Source organism: Rhineura floridana, chromosome 20 (genome assembly GCF_030035675.1).
Source record: "Rhineura floridana isolate rRhiFlo1 chromosome 20, rRhiFlo1.hap2, whole genome shotgun sequence".
NCBI classification, from domain to species: domain Eukaryota; kingdom Metazoa; phylum Chordata; class Lepidosauria; order Squamata; family Rhineuridae; genus Rhineura; species Rhineura floridana.
Window position 1 is genome coordinate 4,423,932 of NC_084499.1, and position 19,607 is coordinate 4,443,538.

The following is a 19,607-nucleotide window of genomic DNA, read 5'->3' on the forward strand; positions in this document are numbered from 1 at the left end:
AGATATAAAAAAAAGCCAACCTATGAAAAGGCTTCGAGAGAGAAAAAAGTAAAGACAAGCCTAGAGTATCATCTACTTTTACTTACAAAAGGGCTAGACAACATCAAACAAGCCTCTGAAAATCCTTTCTCCATCCCTATTTTATAATAATGTGTTTTCAGTTCAGTCACATGTATGAAATGCTTAAAATTTTAAGTGGAAAAGCTACAGAGCATAGAACCATACCTGAAGTTTCTGCAAAGGTCAAATCCTCCAACTAATTTGCCTGTCACAAGAACATGGTGGAATTTAGGCACAGGGTGCATATTACTTGGAAATGAGTCTTGACAATTGCTTGTTCCCTCCATCTTTTATATCAACAGGGCTTGGGTTTTCTTCTTTAGTAACACAGTTTGTTTCTCTTTCACCCAACACCTGTTTTTCAGGACATCTATTGCAATATTATACAAAGACCAGACTCTGGGACTACAGAGTCACTTAACAGCAGCAGTGGCAACAAGGAAACAGGAGTTTCAGAAAACACCTTTTCACAATTTAAATCCGTAGCATTAGAGAGAAAATATTTCATTCAGCATTTATCATGGATTTAAACACACACACACACACACACAGAAAGAGAGAGAAACACCCCCAATCAATATCAATTTACACAGCAAACAGCAAGAAAAACTTTCTTATTTTTTTAAAAAAGCATAGACTTATTGACTGCTAAAACCTTGAAATACACAGATCTAAACTTTGAAATAAATCAAACTGGGGTGTTTTGTGTTGTTGTGTTTTTTTCAAGTAATGATGTGGGGCCATTTTTAGAGCGGATGGTCCTTTGAGTGCACTGCAGCTTTCATCTCTCAGGTACTTGATGGACCCTAAGTAGCATTAAGCCTGCATCCTTATCAAACGAAATTGCGAAAAATGTGGTTCTTATCATTCGCCATCAGAGTTCATCAAGAGAAGGTCACAAATAAAGCCATGTGAAAGCCAATGTTTATCAATTATCTTTTTAAAAAAATATGTTTCTATATAGATATATATACACACAGAAAGTGACAGAGTCAGACAGCACAAAACAGGCCACTGCTAACGCCACATAAATGTTGTTGTAAAGCACCTGCATCAAGAGGAAAAAGTTTGTACTTCGAAGGCGAAGAAACCTCAGTAAAGCCCCCTAAGAATTTTTGTCAACTCCTGCAGGCTGCCAAGGTTACCATTAAGATACACACCAAACTAGGCACATTTCCAAGTGGTCCCAGCAGCAAGTAGATCTGGAGCATTCAGCCCTAAGGCAGAGAAGATGCTGTGAGCAGCACAAAAGCTGGAAGGGACAACAATCCTGGCCCCACACCTCAGTTCTAAGACAAAGATAACTACTGTTTCTAAACTAAAAAGTTTTTAAAAAATGTTTCACGTTTATATTATTATTTATTTTCGTTATTATTTGATTTATCTCCCGCCCTTCTTCCCAGCAGGAGTCCAGGGCGGCACCTTCCTTTCCTTTATATCCCACCTTCCCTTCCAGGGGGTGTGCATCAGGGGTCATTCCATTTTATCCTGTAAGGATACAGTGAGACAGGCCCCTAGAGCGAGGCTGGCCCAAGGGCAGGTGAAATAAGCTTCGGCCCACAATTCATCTGCTGCACTACAAGCCTCTCCAGTAAATGGCTCTATACAGACTGGCCTATCAGACTGCTAATGGCTCCTCCAGAGTGCCCCAAGAGAGACTTCCCCTGCAGACTGAAAGGGAGGAAGCAACTCCTCCTCATGGACTTACAGTGCTCAGCTTACTGCAGCCAATGAGGATGCGGCGTTCATACACCATACTGGCGTAGAGGTGCAGCATGTTGTTCACATCCACCGCTACAAAATACTCAGTCAGATTTCTCTAGGAAGGAAGGAAAGAAGAACAAAAATTATGCTTTTTTTTTTTTTTTTTAAGAGAAAGTGTTAAATAAATGGCCCTCAGAATAGCTATTATATTTGCGGATACCGGGTGCTGCAGGCTTCGAGGAAGGCAATGGTAAACCACCTCTGAATACCACTTACCATGAAAACCCTATGAATACATCCAAAAAAGATTCCTAGGGTCACCATAAGTCGTAATCGACATGAAGGCATTAACAACAACAAAGGTGGCACCGGAACAGCTGCTGACAGCAGCACAGGCTTTGCAGCTGGAGATTAAGAGGTTACTTAGAGTTACCCAAGACAACCCCAAAACTTGGAGATGGGAATGTCTTAACCTACCCATCAGGTCTGCCCATTGCCTGCAAGCACAAAAGGGCTCAGGATTGGCCTGAAGCTGGTTCTAACGCTCCTCTAACTCTTCTCGCTGTGGACTTTCACACCCAAATGTGGAGCACAGGTATCGCTCCACTGACTCCATTGTCAGCGCATCCCAGACAAGGACTGGGTTGCTGGGTTTCAAAGCAGCAGCTTCCTAATATAGCGATCAGGAATGACAGCTGTATGGATGGCCACCAAGCCAAGATGAATGACAGGCTCAAGAACTCAGCAAGCAGAACTTTAAAATATATACACACTTAGGATTTTCCAAACGAAAAGCATACATTGCATACTTTGGATTCCACATTACATTTTTGACAAGAAGCAAGCAGATATTTTATATGTATTAATATATTGCAGTAAAGGTAAAGAGCAATCACAAGCAAGTGCATTAACAAAAGCACATTTAGCCTCATTATGAATTCAAGTGGGACCTTAACCCTTAACAAAATGGAGTAAACAAGGGAACACACACACATGAAACCCCCCAGGGGGAAAAAAAGACAACAAAGAGCAAACAGGATGTAGAATCAAGGAGAAGCTCACAGAGCCCATTAGCACTTTTGACAGATCCAAAGATAACTCTAAAATCCCCCAATACTTGGCCTGAGAAGTTTGCCAAGAAGCTTCATACTGTGCAGAAATATGTTCCACAGCTTGCTATTCAGATACAAAGGAAAAGCTACAGACAAAAAAAAATTAAGCACGGGCTTTGCAGAGATCTGTTGTGCTTTGTGCTTTTTTTTAAAAAAAATTACATGCAACAACAAACACACATTGGTTCATAAAGGCCATGGCAGTATACTGGCATCGCTCAGGCCTTATTAGACAGTTTGAGGTGGGAAGGGATCTTTCACAACCAGGTAGAGGGGGAGGGGAGGGGAGAGAGAACAGATTTTGTCAAAAACCCTGTTCAACTGGCATGTTCCCCCCCCCCCTTTCCGGTAGTTCTTGTCCCATCTGTGCTGATTAGCAAGATGTTTGTGTCTAAACAGAAGCCGTTTGGAAGCTGTAGCTGCTTTGGGGCGTGGTGATAGCAGGAAAAAAAACCCTGAGCATGTGGATGTCACTACAGACCTGCCCAAGACACTGTGGTATTGGGGGTGGAAAATCCAAGCTCGGCACCTCCCTCCAAGTAACATTTATTTATTTTACTTAATTTATATCCCACCCTTCCTCCCAGAAGATGAGACACAATCCACTGGGAAACTGTCACGCGCAAGCTACAACTGAAAGCTGAAAGGGATAGGTCAGGCATGAAAGTGCTTATTTCAATGGGGCTTGCACAAGAAGATCTCCCAGTGGACTGTGCCCCAGATCTGTCGGACCAGCCTGTGATGCCCCAGTATTTATAATACTGTAAATATGGTAAGTGCAGGTTTATTAGAGTATATATGGTAAGTAGACTGAGTGAGAGGGGGGAGTATATGGGCTGGAATGCTGGAGAATGTTGTATTATGATTGGCTGAGCGTTTAAGTGTCTGAAGGTATAAATGAGAGGATGACAGTTGGTTGAGAGTTCTGAGGGAGGCTGTTGGTTGGTGTTGTGGGTTAGATTGGATTAGGCTGGTAGTGAGGCAGGTTATTGACGACTAGAAACATAAAGAGTAACGCAACTTATGAAACCACACGCTTGTTGACTATACCTTTAAGTAATATTGTGTATATAAATAAATATTTCTTGGTTTACTTAAACACCTGATCCTTGGCTGGGTTTACACAGACCAGAAGGGTGGGCAGAGCATATACCAAGGTTGGGAAACAGTATCAATGGCGGCAGCGGTGAAGAGATAGTGTAACATCATCAGGTATCCAGAGCAACCCAGGGCTGTATTCTTTATAGGCACAAAGATACAGGGGGGTTGTGGCCTGCAAGTGAACCCAGACACAAAGTACAGTAGGGCCCCGCTTGCCGGCGCCTCGCATTCCAGCGTTCCGCTAATGCGGGGGTGGGAAATTCCCCTTTTTAAAGCCGATTTTGCGGCATTTTGTGACATTTTCGCGTCATTTTCACGCGACGGCCCCATTATAGTCTATGGGTTCCACTTTACGGCGATTTCCACTTTACGGCGGGGGCCTAGTCCCTAACCCGCCGTATAAGCGGGGCCCTACTGCAGCAATAAGCCAGGAGAAGAATAAGGCACAGTCTCAAGGCAATATTGAATTACTGGGAGTGACTGGTGGTGCTGCCTGGCAGTGGGATCTTGAGAGATCTTTGCTAGAGCCTGTGAGAGAACCATTTAAAAACCAGGACCGTGACAAGGCAGTAGCCACAGGCGGGATCCTAGCAGGTGGTGGCCTGAGGTGGGATCCTGACAGGAAGGGTCCTGACACAGCCCCCCTCCTTCTCACTCAGTATCTACAACCTGAGGTGACCACCCCACCTTGCGCTCTGTAACTACACATGGCCCCTAAAGCAAAGTAGTTCCGTATGTGATGGCAGGCTGATTTGGAGGTATGTGTCAGGCCAGGCCCCACCCATGGCAGCAGGAATTGAGGGTGCCAGCAAAAAAAAAGGATTGCTGAGCACTTTTATGTTTGCTATGCTGAACAAGCTTCACCATGCCACTTGGTCAAAAAAAGACATTGACAGAAGGAAATAAAAGGAAAAGAAGGTTGACAGTTTAATGGGGATTTGATGAGCTTTTGGGGCTTTGTAAAAATTGTCTGAGCATGACAGCAGTTCTTTGAGACACTGATATAGTAACATATAGGGGGTTTTATATATGAGTGTTTTTCCTCTAGATAAAAGGCTGCCACTCCTGAGAGACTGGGGATTAGCCAGAGAGGGAAACCAACTGACTCATGCACTGTTCTCCAAAAAGCTTCCACTGCTTATACCTTAGCAGCAGCAATGGGGTTGCACAACTGGGCACAACCCCAAGGAAGGTTGCCCAAAGTGTCTGTGCCAATTTGTGATACATAGAGGGTATCGCGTCCCTCATAAGAGAGTGACAAAGTGCAGCATGGAAGGGCCCTGAAAAAGAAGAGTGTGCCACGATGCTAGGAGGGAAGAGTACATGAAAGCAAAGGAAAGGGCCACGCTAGTTGGGCACAGAAGCGTAGAGGTTCCCGTGAAAAGGAACGCCCAGAGATGGAGGATTTCAAGAGGACAAACCGAAAGTTCAACTGCTGTGAGAGAAGGTATGCACCTTCTATTCCTAAAGCTAAACCAAGGGCATAATGCTTGGATCAGTTGCCATAGACTTTTCCTGTTACTGAGGTTTACTCAGCAGGAATTAAGTCTGATTAACTGACTTTGAACCTAGCTAAAACTGTAGATTTAGTTCCTAGTTTAGAATGAAGTTTAAAATGCACTGTAGATTTTATCTGTAACCAAGCTTGAAAGGTTAACAAGTCAGAAGTAAGTCCTTCCAGTATTACTCTACTCTTTGGCTTCATGCCTTGCCCACATTTCAAATTTGAGTGACTGCTGAGGGCACCAGTCACAAAATGGCCATGGGAGGCGTGGCATAACACAAAATTAGAGAGTTGTCATGGTGAAGCTTTTCCCATAATAGTATTTCCATATTAGAAAAGGATTGACCTGTTGAATTTCTGCCTACCATACAGCTGTTAAAAGCACAAGTAGCCTGTTTTTTCTCAGTGCCAAGCCTAAACCAAAGCCTAGACTGCTATCATGTACTCACTTACCTGGAAGCCCCATTAAACACAAAGAGACTTACATCTTAGTAGACATGTATACCGCTGTACTGTAAGTTAACTATACAGTGAATGCTTAATAAGTTTCTGGTCTTTAGCTCCTGCAAAGCAGGAGACATTCCTAACACTCTTTGTAAAGTTTTCACATTTGCTTTTAGGAGGGGAAGGGGATTCTTTAACATTCACCAACCACATATTAGTTAGTAGTATTTGCAGAAAATAATTTCTAGGCACTACCAGATCTCAGGTGAACCCAGGGCAGGAAAGATGCATCCTAGTTGCTAGAGAAAAAGGAAGAGCAAGCTATGGAGATTCCAAGGGGGGAAAAGACAGAAGCAGGAAAAGTGCCTAAAAGAGAGGGCAAAACAGGAATTCTTTAGGACCTCGGGGATTCCTATTGCCTGGTGTCCAAACAACTGGCTTTATCAATCACAGCTCTGACTTAACTCATTAGCTAATAAAAATGACAGGCAGGAGCAACAAGGTTGGCTAATTTCACATAAATTGCTTAGAAGGGTACCTGCACATTTTGTTCCATAACATTCTTTCTAGGAGGGCTAGAGACTTTTTTTTTTTAAATGAAAGCTGAGATCCTGGGTTACCAGCTGGGGGCACGACTAAAGGCCTTCAAAGGTGCAATGGTGCCTACAGGCGACAGGTTGGTGACATAATTTAGTTTTCTTGGTCTTAAAGCTGTTGGCACAGTCTTCTGGATTTATTGTGCAAGATTTACTAATGCAGGATACTACTGAATGTCTTTGTATCTCAATTGTGTGCAAGGTGCTGTACAAGCTGGAGCATGCTTAACATCAGGAGAACAAGACCAGAGAAAGCTAGGGAGCATTCAGAGTAGGAAACTGATGAACATGGAGGACGCAGCAGCACAGCAAGGACATAGCAGCCAACCTCTGCATTTGTTTTGCATTTGCTTCTCTTCGCTCCAAGACCCACATGTGCAAAGCCAAATAAAAGTTTATAGGGCTATGTTTTCATCATTGTTCTGTTGGTTTTCCGTAGCAGGGCTTCAGCATTTTTAAGGCAACTTCTTTCACACTCCTCAATGACAACATCATGGACAGCACCCTGATCTGTAGAATTCATTCTCCAACTCTCTTCCCGACCCGTCTGCCACAAATGCACACTTTAAACGAACAGATCTTCAAGTACCAAAGTTGCACCCTCCCCACAAGCTGAACATACATTTTTAAAGTCCTTTCCAAGTCTTCCTGTCCCAAAGCCAGTCAGTTTTTATAGTGTCCTTTAATTCACAAGCATTCAGAACATCTACTGCTGAAATGTAATGGGAAGTTGATGCATACACTGGAATTCCTGCCAGCAGAAAAGGGCCTATATTTGTGAAACCAACACACACATGTGTGTTTGTCTGTGTGTATGCATGTATGCACAAGCATGCAGCCCCCCAATCACCATCCTCACTGAATTATGACTGTTGCAAGAAATGTCTCTCTAGGGACATTCAGGTACAGAATCTGCTCTTCCTTATTGCATTCAACGTCCAGTCCGTACAGACCAAATGTAGGCTGGATTATGTGGCTGCCTTATAGAGTTCAGGAAAATTAATGCCCCTGAAAAAGGGAGAAGGGTAGCACTCATGACACTGATGGGTGACCCCTTCAACAAGGCACAGGAGAACTTGCCCTGCCAATGGTAGCAGAAGTGGATTGTTGACCCAACTGAATGAGACAGAAGAAAAAGAATAGTCTCTCTTAGGATCACCAAAGCAAGGAAAAGGTTTTTGTCTTTGCTGTCCAAACAGACAGCTCGAACTCTCCGTACCGAGTGTGTTTAGTGAATACAAACGTATTCACAATTTATGAGCAGCACAGAAAACATAACCAAGTTGACACTTCCATGTGTCTTTTGTTCACCTGACACCCCCACCCCCGCCATAAATGTGTGATTTCCAAAATCCCATTGGGATCTGTGTTACATGATCATCTGAGCAGAGTATTACTCACATTTTCAGGTATGCTGGGAAGTTCTCTGGTGTCAGGCACAGTAAAATAAGAGTGCTAAGAAAGGGGAGGGAGCAGGAAAAAAAAACACATTTTTAAAAAATACTGCACAAAACATTTTACATTTATTTAAAACATTTCTATCCTACCTCTTGGAACTTGCATCACTTAAAACAAAACGCTAAACCCATCCATATAAAACAAAGCAGCACCCCAAAGCCCTTCTGTTACAACAGCCAGCAGCTGTCCAAGAAACCAATTTGTTGCTAGCCAAAATCCTTGCAAGACAAGCAGGCTCGATGCTTAGTTTATTTCAAAACATTTCTTCCCAACATTTGCATCACAGGTACATCTGTGGCGGCGGCTGCAAAGTTGGTGAAGAAAAATCAAGGTGGTTTTGTCTCTAGAACAGAACTCAGCTTCAGTCTGGCGTAGCAGGTCAAGCTCTGGAGTGTCACAGTAATCCTTCTGCAGGCAGAAGGAAGCCATGCCAAGTATATGAAAAAACCAGCTGTTCTGCTCACGGTGAAAGCTAAGCAACATGCAAGAACACTTTGTGGTTCTTAAGGTGAATGTAACAGCTGGTATAGCCCAGTGGGGAGGAGAGCCTGGCTGGGAGTCCAGAGACTGAGTTCAAATCCCCGTTTGTGTCTCCTGGGTGTCAAGGGCCAGCTAAAGATCACCCCACAGCGAGTGGCTCAGGGGTTACGTGCCCTGCCACCTGTGCAGCCGTAGGCAAGCTGCAGAGTCCCAAGGAGCCCAGTTGCCCCCCAGCTGGCAATTTGGACAAGGAAGGGGCTGTGGCAAGCTGAGCAGACCCTGTCCAGCTGGGGAGGGCTAGCCTCAGATGGAGGCAATGGTAAACCCCCTCTGAATACCGCTTACCATGAAATCCCTACTCATAAGGTCGCCGTAAGTCGGAATTGACTTGAATGCAGTCCATTTCCATTTCAAGGTGAATGTGGGCAAAATTGAAACTGCACTAGCAGCATCTAGTGAATCTGCGGAACGTGGGTGTAGGAATGATTCCCACTGCCAGCGTTTCAGAGCCTTCCACTGCTTTTTAAAGTTATGCATAAGGAACAGGACAAGTGGACACCTGCACAACTGGCATTTTTATTTATTAACTCTTTTTCAAACATCTACACCATTTCCCCAGAATCGACAACAATAAGATTAGCACAATCGTGCTCTTCCTAAGTATACATTCTGTCAAATCAGGTTTCATCCTCAGTCGGATGCTGATGAAAAGAACAGCATCATGTTCATAATTATGCAAAATAATATAAAGTGATAGAACAGTTTCACAGTTGTCAGATACTAATGGTTCGTATCCTCCTTGCTTCCTTTTGGGGTATTGTGTTTTTATGAGGATTCTCAGAATCTGTCCTATATTTGTTGTTTATCTGACATTTCAGCACCTTGCAAATAGCATATGGACTGAAACACTCAGTGGCCAAGGAAGCTTTTGCTTATGAGAGGTGAAGAAACAGGTACAAATGCAGCTGTCGCTCTCCAAACCTGTCACTATATTAATTTGGTTGACAAGAGGGAGAATGCCAGGAAGAGAGAGTGAGTGTACTGGGAAAGGCATATGTATTGCTCAGAACATGGTGGGAAGCTAGATTCATAATATGGTTTGGAAACAGGGAGCCAGAGCCAGAAACAAGCCCAGCCTCTGAGCCCTGTTTTGATATCCTCTCCCTGCTCCACTGCCCGTGAAAAGTCCGTGACAAAAGGAGGTCAAGAGCATTCTGTCAGTGTGCTGGAACACAATGGCCAAAACATCCCAACCGATCACCCTGCCTGCAAGGTGGCCAGTCCTCTGCATCCAGACAGCAGCTTTCCTCGATGCCTCCTACACCAGCTTGAACAGCTCCCTACCTGTCGACTGACATTACGGAGCAAAGCAATAGGAGGAAACCCTTTGGAGCCAGCGCTTGGTGTGGAAACTGTGGGGCAGGCAGGGGGAGGGGGTTGGGAAGAGAGGAGAACAAAGGTAGCTCCAAGCTGAGCGGTGGACTTTTCCAACTCTTTCTAATTTAACCATCAGCGTGGAGAGGCCTGACATGCTCTACTCAAAAAGCTCTAGTAAAGTCACCTGACAACCCACCAAATTTGTCCTCACCAAGATGGGCTCCAGAGTGCTTCAATGCTCTGCAATTTAATGGACTATCTTGTAAAACAGCAAGGTCTCAGTACAAAACCTCTGAAAGACCCTTGAAGTAAGACCGCTGTAAGTGTTACACGTGAAATTCTATTCTGGACTGCAGGTGCAGAATTGGAGAACCCAGTCCCTAACTTTTTTGGGATGTGTGGAGGGAGAACACAACACCAGGAAGATGCTGTAGCTTATGTTCCAGCATACACTCTGGATCCCCATAGTCTTCTGGCATATTTCATATGCCTATTCTCACCTACAAACCTTCAATAAGGCCAACCAATCCTCAGAAGCCAGCTCTTCTCTATGTGCCAACTCTGATCCAGCTTGCACGTAACACTAAGCCAAACCATGGCTTAGTGTGAATGCACGGGCTTTCAGAGAGAAGATCTCTGCCACTTTGCTCCTCTTCCAGTCCTGCCACTTCTGTAAAATAAGCCACAGTTTCACTTAGTATGCCATCCAAAGCCAGAACTAAGCCACAAAACAAACCTACAGGTTACAACTTGTGGTTTGTCTGGAACGAGAGAAACTACAAGATCAGGTTCTGACAGCACACTAAGATAAACCGTGGCTTAGCTCACAGCAGGACCTCAAAAGCGGCTGCAGCCTCCTCTCCGAAATCCCATGCTCTGGCTTAGCATTACGTGCAAATCAGGTCACTATCTCAGCAGCAAGTCAAGAGTGCCCTCGCTGAGCTATGCTATCCATGTACCCCATTTTAAACAGCAGGGAAACTGGGGGGACAATTCTGGAGGAGTCTTTGAAAACCCGGGGTGGGGAACTGTTTCGGCTCCATGGGCCAGATCCTTACCAGGATCAGATGATACCATTATGACATCATATGGGTCACAGTCGGGTTGTCAAAAGCCCACAGAACAAGGGGTGTTTCCGGCCCTATGTTTGAGCGCTTTGGGATGCTCCGAACATAATGGCTGGCAAAGCACTTTTTCCCCTCTCACTGCCTCATCATCTGTGAGGTGGGGTTGGGGGAGAAAGAAGCCTGCATTGCTGTGGGAGAGAGGAGTCCTCCTCAGAGCAGACATATGCACAAAGGAGGTTTATAACTGCTTAAAACCTGCTTTTTGCAGACACTGGCTCTGAGAGTGACTTCTCCCTTGCTGATGCCAGGAAAAAAAACCTGTGTCTGCTTCCTTGGTATGGGCTGAAGTGGGGACTTTTCGTGCTCAGTCTGGCTGGGAACAGACCCAAGCAGGCCTAGGAAACAGCCTCATTTGCCCAAAATAAGTGGCTGGGGGAGGGAGAAGGCCCCCTTCCCTCGCTCAGCTGAAGCTTGCTTAGTCCTCAGCAGGGAACATGCGCCCGCAGCCAAACTGAGGATTAAAACCCACTCGTCAACTGTGGAGCAGGGATTCAATCCTGCTGGGAACAGGCACCCACAGCCAACACAGAACTGAATCCTGCCCTCTCACCCGTTAACTGACATCACAAGTGATGTCAGTTGACTGAAAGGCCAGTGTGGACTGGAGAAAATGGCCTCATGGGCCAAACTGGAGTCGCTTGGTGGGCCAAGATTGGCCCACAGGCCAGAGTTTTCCCACACCTCTGCATTAAAGGGTAAAGAAGTTTTCAAACACATTGAGACACTTGTCTCTTTTGACACGCACCTGCAGGTTGAGGTTTAAGGAAATGGAGGAGGTCTGAGAGCTTCAATGTCTATGACTATTTTTTAGACTTTCCACAAGATTTGGCTTTTATTCTGATACCATTGCTGCTTCTTGCTGCTCCTTGAAGACGGGTGGGCTATTTATTAGACCTGGGGTCCCCATGTGCATCATGCTGCTCTCAGAAAACCCCACTTGGCACCACTTGGCACCCAATTTTTATTTCTCCGTTGAGGGGGGTTGTCTTTTTGTTGTTGGGGTCTCCTTGTTTTTCAGGGAAGAGTGTCTGCTTTTTTAATATACATATTGTGTTTAACTTTTTTGGGAAGGTGAAAGTGTATTGGCCATTTTGGGGGTTCTGAGCAGTGTCAATATTTCTTCTACGAAATGGGTATTTTGTGGTGCCCCCAACAGTTTCTTAGACTTCCAAATGTTACACCAGAACAGACTCCTGTATTAGAAGGGGGGGCGGAGAAGCAGCTTTGGGTGTTCTGCCCCGTTGGACTTACAGCGCATCTGCGCAGAAGAGTCTCACAAAGTTCAATGGGGCTTGCTCTCAGGTATGTGGGTGCAGTAAGTGGCTTCACAGTTTCCCTATATTATTTGTTTAGAAAACTGATACGCTGCTGTTCAAAAAAAATATTGCCCTAGTGGTGTACGAGTCCAATTATACATAAAGGGAGGAGTGGAGGGTGGCGAGATGAGAACAGGGCCTTCTTAGTGGTAACTCCCCATTTGTGGAATGCTCTCCCCAGGGAGGCACTTCAGATGCCACCACTATCTGTTTTTAGGCACCAGATAAAAAGCCAGCAGGCTTTTGGAGCTTAATTCTCTGCAATTTTTTAGTCAGGTGAGGATGGGTTGGACTTTGCTTTTTATGCATTTTGTGAGTATTTTAGGTTGTTTTTATTCTTTTTGTAAGTTGCTTTGAGCTCATTTCTTTAAAAAAAAGCCATTATATACAACAACAACAACACATGGTTACAATCCACAAATTTAAATCATTTACAAAAAACATCATTAAAAACAAAGATATATTCAGTGAAACATTTAAAACAAATATAACTAAATCATGTGTCTGCATAGGCTTGCTGAAACAGAAAAGTTTTCAGCAGGTGTCTAAAACAGCACAGTGAAGGCACCTGCCAAATGTGAACAAGCAGGAAGTTCCAGAATTGAGGTGCTGCTGCGTTAAGGAATGATTCCTTGCAAATATATTAGGTGGGCTACTTACCACACTGAGATGAATAGATGTGGCTGGCTCAGGGATGGGTAGTTTGTAAAGTGTTTCTAGGAGTTCATACCACTGGCTGTCCTAGAACAAAAAAAAAGTTAGAAGGTAACTTCTAAAGCATGGTGGTTACAGCAGCACCACTTTGATCTGCAGGCACAGAGAGAGTGTCTGTCTATGTCATACACACCCACCCAGCCACAGAGAGAAACGGAATCCAGGGCAGACTCATGCAGAGACAGGCTTGGAGTCTAACTTGTTGAAGCCACCACTGTTGGGGGGGGGAAATCCAACGTCCACCTCAACTGCATGTCCCCCAAGCATAATTTTCCTGATTGGTGCAATGGCAACTTTTCACTCACATAGGAGAAAAATATATTATGAATTTGGAGGCACAGCGATGATAAACAGAGACTGCATGAAAAGGTTGCTGAAATGTGTCTCAACACACATCCCCCCACTCTCTGCCTGGGATTTTTGCAATATTCAACCCCCACTCCACACACTACGCCCATCATGATAGCACAAAATATACTTTACAGTATTGGTATCCAACATATAGGCACATAGTGATGTGCTGGGCAGAGAGGAGGAAGGGCTAAAGGCTTCTAGATGCAAGGAACCTACTTGAAGAATGGTTTGACACTATAATTTTTTGGGGGGGAAATCCACTTCAATTCAAAAGCAGCAGAATAAAAGAAGATAAACTTCTGAAGCATCCTGCAAAGAGAGGCTTCACAAGCTGTGAGAAGCTCTGAGGCACCGACAAGGGTTTCCTGGTATTTTAACGTGATGGGAAGCTCCTATGAGAAAATCCCCATGCCTGTATTTAAGCTGGGAAAGGTTGAGAGGATATTGGTGAACTGGATGAGCTGCTAGCCTGCACTGCTTGGGGAGCGGGAAGTGTGATTTTCTTACCACCCTGATGGTGAGCCAGAAGTCAACACAAAGCACACAATTTTTCTTCCTCTCTATGAACTGCACACTCCTGGTTTCTCAAGTCTGATTCTGGAGGACACTGTTGAAGCAGACTTTGTCCTTTATGTGTTAAGGCAGTTTCTACAGAGCTACCCAAATTACCATCTTGTCTGGTTTGGTGGGATCCATTTCAGTCACTGCGGCCTCAGGATGTGGACAAGATGCTCACAGGCGTTTGGTCAACTATCCTCTATACTCAATTCTTACCCGTCGTTGATCACATCTAACCAGAGGTAACTGATGGGGTCAGCACAAGTGATGATAGTTGCATCCAAGTGAGAAGGAGCAGCACCAGCAGCCTTGAAGAGGCAGCTGTGTGATCTCTCAAGAAATCTTGTTGAGACCCAGAATTTATTTATTTGTTTTATTTTATTAAATTTCTATACCGCCCCATAGCCGAAGATTGCAACAATCATCATCCAGTTGCTTCTCTCTATCTATCCACTTTCTCCACAACATGAATAATTTTATGGACTTCTATCATGTCACTTCTTACTGTCCCCAAATGTAGCAACCTTTCCTCACAGTCGAGTAGCTCCATCCCCTCAGCCATCTTGGTTGCCCTTTTTTGAACCTTCTCCAACTCTACAATATCGTTTTTGAGGTGAGGCAATCAGAACCACACACAGTATTCCAAATGTGGCCGCACCATAGATTTGTATAACAGCATTATATCGGCAAATTTATATTCAATACCTTTCCTAATGATCCCTAGAACAGAATTTGCCTGTTTTACAGTGGCTGCACACAGGTTCGACATCTTCATTGAGCTATCACTACAACCCCAAGGTCTCATTCCTGGTCAGCCACTGCCAGTTCAGACCCCGTGTGTGTATATGTGAAATTAAGATTTTTGTCCCCTCACGTGCATTACTTTACACTTGTTCACATTAAATTGCATTTGCCATTTTACCACCTATTCACTCAGTTTTTGTTGTTATGTGCCTCTAAGTCGACTGTGACTTATGGCGACCCTATGAATCAGCGACCTCCAAGAGCATCTGTCATGAACCACCCTGTTCAGATCTTGTAAGTTCTGTGGTCTGTGGCTTCCTTTATGGAATCAATCCATCTCTTGTTTGGCCTTCCTCTTTTTCTACTTCCTTCTGTTTTCCCCAGCATTATTGTCTTTTCTAGTGAATCATGATGCGTCTAAAGTATGATAACCTCAGTTTCATCACTTTAGCTTCTAGCGATAGTTCTGGTTTCATTTGTTCTAACACCTAATTATTTGTCTTTTTCGCAGTCCATGGTATGCGCAAAGCTCTCCTCCAACACCACATTTCAAATGAGTGGATTTTTCTCTTATCTGCTTTTTCACTCAGTTTAGAGAGGTCATTTTGGAGCTCTCCACAATCTTTTTTTGTTTTAACGACCCTGAACCATTTAGTATCATCAGCTACTTTGGCTCATCACTCACCCCGACTCCAGATTGTTTATGATCAAGTTAAAAAGCACAGGTCCCAATACTGATCCTTTGGGGACTCCACTTTCTACAGCCCTCCTTTGGGAGAACTGTCCATTTATTCCTGCATTCTGTTTCCTGCTTCTTAATTCCTGATCTACAAGAGGACCTCTCCTCTTTTTCCATGACTGCTAAGCTTACTCAGGAGGCTTCAGGGAAGTACCTTGTTGAAAACTTTTTGAAATCCAAGTACGCTACGCCAACTGGATCACCTCTATCTATATGCTTGTTGAACTTTCAAAGAACTCTAATAGGTTGGTGAGACAAGATTTTACCCTTGCAGAAGCCATGTTGGTTCTGCTTCAGCAAGGCTTGTTCTTCTATATGCTAGGTTATATTATCTTTAATAATACTTTCCATCAGTTTTCCCTGGACAGATGTTAAACTAATCGACTTGTAATTTCCAGGATCCCGTGTCACTTTTTAAAAATTGGTGTTACATTGGACACTTTCCAATCTTCAGGTATGGAGGCTGAGCTGAGGGACAAGTTGCATATTTTTGTTAGGAGATTAACAATTTCACATTTGAGTTCTTTGAGAACTCTCGGGTGGATGCATGTGGACCCAGCAATTTGTCAGTTTTCATTTTGTCTGACAGGCTCAGAACTTCACCTCTCATCACACCACTATCTGCCTTAGTTCCTCAAACTCCCTTCCTGCAAAAGTTAGTTCAGGCACAGGGATCTGCCCTATATCTTCTGCTGTGAGGACAGATGCAAAAAAATCACTCAGCTTCTCTGCAATCTCCTTATCTGTCTTCCTTTAGCACACATTCGACTCTCTTGTCGTCCAAGGGTCCAACTATCTTTCCTGACTGCGGTATACACTCCACGTGAACTTCTAATATTGTGTTTTTAAACAATTCCCAAGCATTTTGGAGTGATTTGACCTTCCTGACTTTGCTTTTCAACTTCCTTTTTACCAATCTCCTCATTTTGGGGGAATTTCCTCTTTTGAAGAAGAAAGTGACCATGTTGGATCTTCTTAGCAACTGGCCATTTACATGTATGTTTACTTTAATAGCACTATGGTGGCTGTTCCTAAGTGGTTCAACAACACTTACATTTTGCACCAGGTCCTGGGCGCCACTCAAGATTAAGTCTATGTCATCTGAGTCAAGTGAAACAGCAAAGATGCTGAAAGAGGGCCTGGATGTGGTGATGGGCTACACAAGGCCCAATAAATGGAAACCTGACAAGACGGGAGGAACTGTAGATAGATAGTTCTCAGCTCTAGGACACTGGTATTCCTCCTGTTCTGGATGGGTTGTAGGTATTTCTAGATCTAGATTTACCACTAGAGGGTCAGACGACCTCTGTAGCAGTGCACTTTTGCCAGCTTCAGCTAGTTGTCCAGCTGCAGCCATTTCTGGACAGGTATAGTCCAGCTATGGTGATCCTCCAAACTGGATTATTACAATGTGTTATATGTGGAGATGCCCTTGAACATAACTTGAAAGCTTCAATTAGTGCTGAATATGACCACCAAAAGTTTGACTGGTGCGGCCAGGGTTGTGCATATTATGCCAGTGTTAAGAGAACTTAATTTGCTACCTATTCACTTATGGGCCCAATTCAAGATGCTGGCACTTAACCTTTAAAGCTCTAAATGGCTTCGGACAAAATACTTTAAGGAGCACCTCTTCCCATATCAATCTGTCCTTGTCTTATGCTGAGACCTTCTTCCATGTGCCTCCATTATCAGAGGCTCATTATTTAACAACAAAGGAAAGCACTTTCTTGACAGTGGCATCCCAGCTATGGAATGCCCTCCCTAAAGAGGTCCGCCTGGCACCTACATTGCAAGCCTTTCAGTACCAAGCAAAAACTTTCATATTTACCTGGGCATTTTCATCTATTGAATATTAAAATTAATGGTTTTTTAAATCTGTTTTATTATTGTTTTTGTGTTGTGATATAATTGGTTGTAAATACCCCTGAAATCCTAAAGAGAATGATTTGCAGTATAGGCAAATTTTTTAAATACAATAAAATGTGGTCATACTTATGGGTTTCAAAATTTGGGCATTTCCTGTGAGCCCAAGTTCACATCACAACTGAACAGAGCCGCAGGGTTGCCCTTTGACAACAGGTTCTCTTGTTCTCTTACTCAATACACTCACACAGTTCTCGACACTTACCTGTCCCTTCGCTGTATAGTCTGCCAAGATGTTGAGCAGTTTATAAAAGACTTCAAACCATGGGAGATAACTAAAAAGAAAAGAAAAAAACAAAAATACAGGGTTAAGTTTTAAAAAGGACCTAAAGGAAAACACTGTTTCACTTTGCAGTATGGCCTCTGTAGTTGTTATATGCCTTCAAGTCGATTACGACTTATGGTGACCCTATGAATCTTTTTTGGATGTATTCATAGAGTTTCCATGGTAAGAGGTATTCAGAGGTGGTTTACCATTGCCCTCCTTGAAGCCTGCAGCACCCGGTATTCCCAGGCGGTCTCCCATCCAAGTATTAACCAGGCCTGACCCTGCTGAGCTTCCGAGATCAGGCATGTTCAGGGTAGTATGGCTGTAGGTGCAGAATGACCTCAACAAGTATAAAACTGTTGCCGTGCTCGTCAAACACAGCAGCAACTTCGTTGCTAGCTCTCTGTCCCATCACCGCTGTCTATATTCCATTGCATGTTAACTGCTAATAAAAGATCAATTGTGACAGAGAGAGATGAAAAAGAGAAAGTTATGGCCAGCAGTGATGTGTCTTCCAAGGAAAGGTCAACCCTAAAAAAAGATACTTCCACTGGTGTGTGCTGCAAGATCACGTTAATGGGATTTTGTACAGGGCTTCCATAGCATGGTTTTTGGGTCAGCTGGATTATTTTTAAAACTTTGCCAAGAATCCCATTAAAACTATAATGGTGGACAAGGAAGCTACATGGATGCCTTTCCTTCTTCCGACCAGAGAAAAGAGAGCACTGAACTGCACCCAAGTAATGCGGGTGAAAGCTCCTCCGCAGCACAGCTGCCTCTGTCAGTGGCAAGGGAGTCAGTGCTCTGACCGTCAGGCCACAGTAATGAATGAAGTGAGAAGCAGAAGACGTGACAGATAACGGGAACAGAGCACCACAGTCAAAGTCCGCCTGCAGCTTGCGAAAGCTACCGTAAAACTTAAGTACCTTATCAACCCCACACTGATAAAGAACTTAAAACTTTTCACATTCTACGACAGAATTATCAAGTCTGTTAATACATTCCAAGCAACTCCAGGAGCCATTGGCTACTGGGGGGCAGAGAGACAATTACCACTTTAGAACAGAATTTCTGAGTTTGGCATCAGAATGTAAACATTCCAGGGGGATTAGAGACGACGATAAAGTTCCGCTTCCTATTTCTAAGTCTCATAAACCTCAATGGAGTTAAGAGCCACCGTAAGAGCACCATGAGAAAGAGAGAGGCCTCTTTGGACCAGGAGCCTTGCTCAGAGATTAAGAAGAAATCTGGTAAACACACTCAAGCAAGAAAGAAAGAGGCGCTGGAGGAGTGAGGGCTTGGGTCCGACTGTTCAGCAAGAGAGATTTATTTTCTTTGCTTTAAGCGCCCCAAGGGATTACTGAATTATGCTAGAGACGGTCCTTTTCCATAGATGTTATTTCAAAAACTAGTTTGCATTTATTATTTATTTGTTTTAAACCATTATATACTGCCCTTCATCCTTTTTTTTAAAAAAAAAGGAATTCAGGGAAGCACACAAGCACTTGTATTGCCATTTAAATGCAATACAACCACAAATAAAATCCTTAAACCAATTTAAATTACAAGTTACAAGGCCTTTCAGAGGTCAAACCTTGGGTTTGCAGGCTTTGAACTACTGAAAGATTTCTGATTTCCTTACATGCTGTTTGAGGCATCTGTAGTATTTCTGACTTGATGCATGGTCATGTGCAAAGTGCATTTTCCTGCAAGGCTGCAGAGCCAGAACCAAGCTGTCCAAGCGCTGGCAACTCTTTGAAATCAAAGTATGTTCTCAAAGAGTTACAGGTGAGCTCGTTCAGAGCATTTCTCCTGTTCCTCTTCATGTAATACCCGATGAATTTCTAGCAATGGCAGAATGACAGATTTAAAGCCAAAGTCCAGTTTTATGCTACTTGTTCCTATGTTAGGGCAAAGGCCTGCAGAGTTTCCTGGACAGCTTCAATAGTCCTGTTGTTGAAGATGTGCATCCATCTGCCTGCAAAGATCGTTTAGCCATTTTAATGCTGTCGGCCAAGAGCCTAA

General features: G+C 43.8%; 1 protein-coding gene and 1 pseudogene across 9 annotated transcripts in view; both read right to left on the minus strand.

Annotated features, from left to right (window-relative positions):
• The window catches only part of DENND1A (DENN domain containing 1A), a 342,814-nt gene that overhangs the window by 149,364 nt on the left and 173,843 nt on the right, over positions 1–19,607 (minus strand). For all 9 annotated transcript variants that reach the window (XM_061604516.1, XM_061604517.1, XM_061604515.1 and 6 more), the window contains 4 exons: positions 17,520–17,589; positions 12,940–13,020; positions 7,923–7,976; positions 1,769–1,879 (listed from right to left, as the gene is read on the minus strand). In XM_061604516.1, the coding sequence (XP_061460500.1) occupies positions 1,769–1,879; positions 7,923–7,976; positions 12,940–13,020; positions 17,520–17,589 (316 nt within the window). The remainder of the gene's footprint in view (positions 1–1,768; positions 1,880–7,922; positions 7,977–12,939; positions 13,021–17,519; positions 17,590–19,607) is intronic.
• LOC133374032 (5S ribosomal RNA) lies at positions 17,804–17,912 on the minus strand (annotated as a pseudogene).